This window comes from Amphiura filiformis, chromosome 16 (assembly GCF_039555335.1).
Source record: "Amphiura filiformis chromosome 16, Afil_fr2py, whole genome shotgun sequence".
In the NCBI taxonomy this organism is placed as follows: domain Eukaryota; kingdom Metazoa; phylum Echinodermata; class Ophiuroidea; order Amphilepidida; family Amphiuridae; genus Amphiura; species Amphiura filiformis.
This window is the reverse complement of record NC_092643.1, coordinates 10,695,100-10,697,856: the sequence shown is the minus strand read 5'-3', so window position 1 is coordinate 10,697,856 and position 2,757 is coordinate 10,695,100. Positions and strand designations below refer to the sequence as shown.

Here is a 2,757-nt window from a genome sequence, read left to right as displayed (position 1 = left end):
ACACCAAAACAAATTTGCTGTTTCAAAACAAAACTGAATTAGTTTTCGCACCTTAAGTTGTTGTTTATAATAGCGCTGATAATTACATTAAAATAATTGTTGGTGATTGTATATTTATAGAAACAAAATTTTGGCACATTTTGCTAAACTACGTGTAGTACCTGAGACACATGAGTTTGAGTGCTGAAGGTACAGAAGCCAAGAAATAATTTGTTGGGATTTTATACATTTTGGCTTCATGCCATATACCGACACTGAAAATATTTTATGACTTTCATGGCAACTATTTTTTAAGATTGAACAATGAGTTGCCAATAAAATGTTTTGCTTGAGTTCATTTTGCAATAAATTTCTGTTGGTAACACTTGCCTTTTGACTGAGTGGCAGAAAAAGGAAGTGAAACCATGCAAATTAAATTGCATATAATTACCAAACTGCACTAAAAAATATGACGATACAATTTAACAAAATTAAACATTTTACTTCCGTGCTATTTCCCATCACATGCTGATTGGAATCTGGAAACTAAAACCAGTTCAAAATTTAAAGTGTGAAATTGTGAGTTAATTAACTTTTTGGAATTTGATAATTGCTACAACAAATTAATCATATAAATTTCTGAAACATTTAATCATTAATACTAGCAAAAGAAGTTTTTTTAAAAACTTTTTTGGCTTCAAACATTAAGTTTTAGAAGTTTAAGCGGACTGCTTAAAGATTTTTCAATTTCTCTTGTAATTACTTACAAAAAATAATGAACTTTTATTGTACAATTTGCACTACCACTATTTATACATACTCAAAAAATGTTTGCAATTTGCTAAACTGACAATATTTTGACTTGAGGTATACAAAAACAAGGTACATACACATTAATTGCAATTTAACAAATAATATTTGCACTTGGAAAGTTGCATCATTTAAACTTTTTACAGTAAAGATTTCCACTGTATGGGAAGGTTGAATAAAATTTTTATTAAAATGTTAGTCTCTGTTCATCAGCATCCAACTTCCTAAGTTCCGATGATGTTAAAGTTGGTAACATGGCTTCACAGAAGTTGCGATGTCTAATCATGATGGTACAATAGAAAACTTCAAATCGAGCTGGTAAATCCTAGCAGACCATTACGTTGTTCTGGCAAAATGAATACGAAAATGTTTTCTACTAGTTCCCAAGACGTTGGCTTGGCAGGACTGAAATTGAAGAAACATGGATTCAAATGTACATGTAGTACCACCAGTTTAGCTTCATTGCTTCATCACCAGTAGCAATGTGCAATGTGATACTTCTTCTCCAGTTCATTTACGACATGGATTTTTTAAAGCAATGTTAAATTTCAGCATGTTCATGCTGCTTACAATTGTAAACTAGTTTGACAAGGTGAAGAAAAGTCCTCAAACAAAACAAATAAACTTCATATTCACATGAAAGCAAAGTCAGTACAGAATCAACTAGGCGACAATCCATGGAATGTTGAAGACTGAAATAATGATTATTCAGTTCATAAGTCTTCGTGATCGTGATGAAATACCATTTCTGTACTTTCAGTTCTTGTTGTAGTAGGATTTTTCACCATTAGTCTCTTGACGGCCTCCCGAATTAGAGACCCGTCTTCCAATAGTTTTTGCAGCACCTTGTGTGGATCACTTTGATATCTTTCTCCTCCTCTAAAACGACCATTACTATCCGATAAGATACAGTCACTTCCATGGTTGTTATTGTTTTTCAAACAGTTCGTACAGTGCTTGGATGAGTGCGGCCATTTCCGGTGAATACTGTGTGTCTTTTGTTTACACTTAGCTTTCAGACGAAGACTCTCACCAACTTGACGCACTAATTCTTCCATTTCTACTGCAGAAACTGTACTTTCTTTTGGTTCCCCTGGTACAACGTCCCGCATTTGATCTACTGATGGCATTGTTGTAAATAAGGAGTGTGTATTTTCTGGTAAAATACAGGAAAAGTCGAGCTCCTTTCTAGCTGTACCGGCAGTCGGGCGTGTGTTCGGGAGAAACAGAATTTGTAAACAAACCGGTTTGTTTATCTGCAAAGTGAGACGTTTCACATTCCTCCGCGATGCCGCGGGAAACAAAAACATTGGCAAAAATCAATCAATCAAAACTAAATTTACATTTAAGATACTCTATTTGGTTTTAAAATATCAAATATATCTTCAAAATCAACTGTCATCAAAGAAAAATGGAAATATATTGATATTCACGGTGATCTATTTTTTTCACCGCTGCACAATTGGCAGTTAGGACATGTGTGATGCGGTGTCTGATTTGTTATGACTGGACGTCGCAGAAAATTATTCGTGGCCAGGACCACGCCACGTGCTTCATCCGTGATATAAATATAGGCTTGGGCAAACACTGGAATACGGTGTATCTCACCTCACCTGGTGTATCGCATCATGAAGTTTCCAAGTAGTGCAAACTATTTTTTGGGAAGGAAAAAAAAATGAATGTGTAAAAATTCTAATTTAGTAGCCTATGGTTTTGGAAAAAATACAAAAATACACTTTTTTGTTGACGTTTTTTCAGAATAGCTAGAGAAATTAAAAAAATTAAAAAAATAAAAACCCAAAACAACAACAACAAAACAAAACAACAAAAACAAAACAAAATAACAAAAACAAACAAACAAACAAAAACAAAACAATAGGAATCACCTAATTTTACGTATTGTAAGACGAAGAAACAGACAGAGACAGACAAAAATAAACCGTAAATACGGTCATCATGATATTCAAC

At 33.6% G+C, this 2,757-nt stretch overlaps 1 protein-coding gene across 1 annotated transcript; it reads right to left on the bottom strand.

The window, feature by feature from the left end:
• Window positions 1-1,502: 1,502 nt before the first annotated feature.
• On the bottom strand, window positions 1,503-1,919 carry LOC140172423 (uncharacterized). The gene has a single exon (XM_072195570.1). The coding sequence runs from the start codon at window positions 1,917-1,919 to the stop codon at window positions 1,503-1,505; it is 417 nt and encodes a 138-aa protein (XP_072051671.1).
• Between the last annotated feature and the right edge of the window lie 838 nt (window positions 1,920-2,757).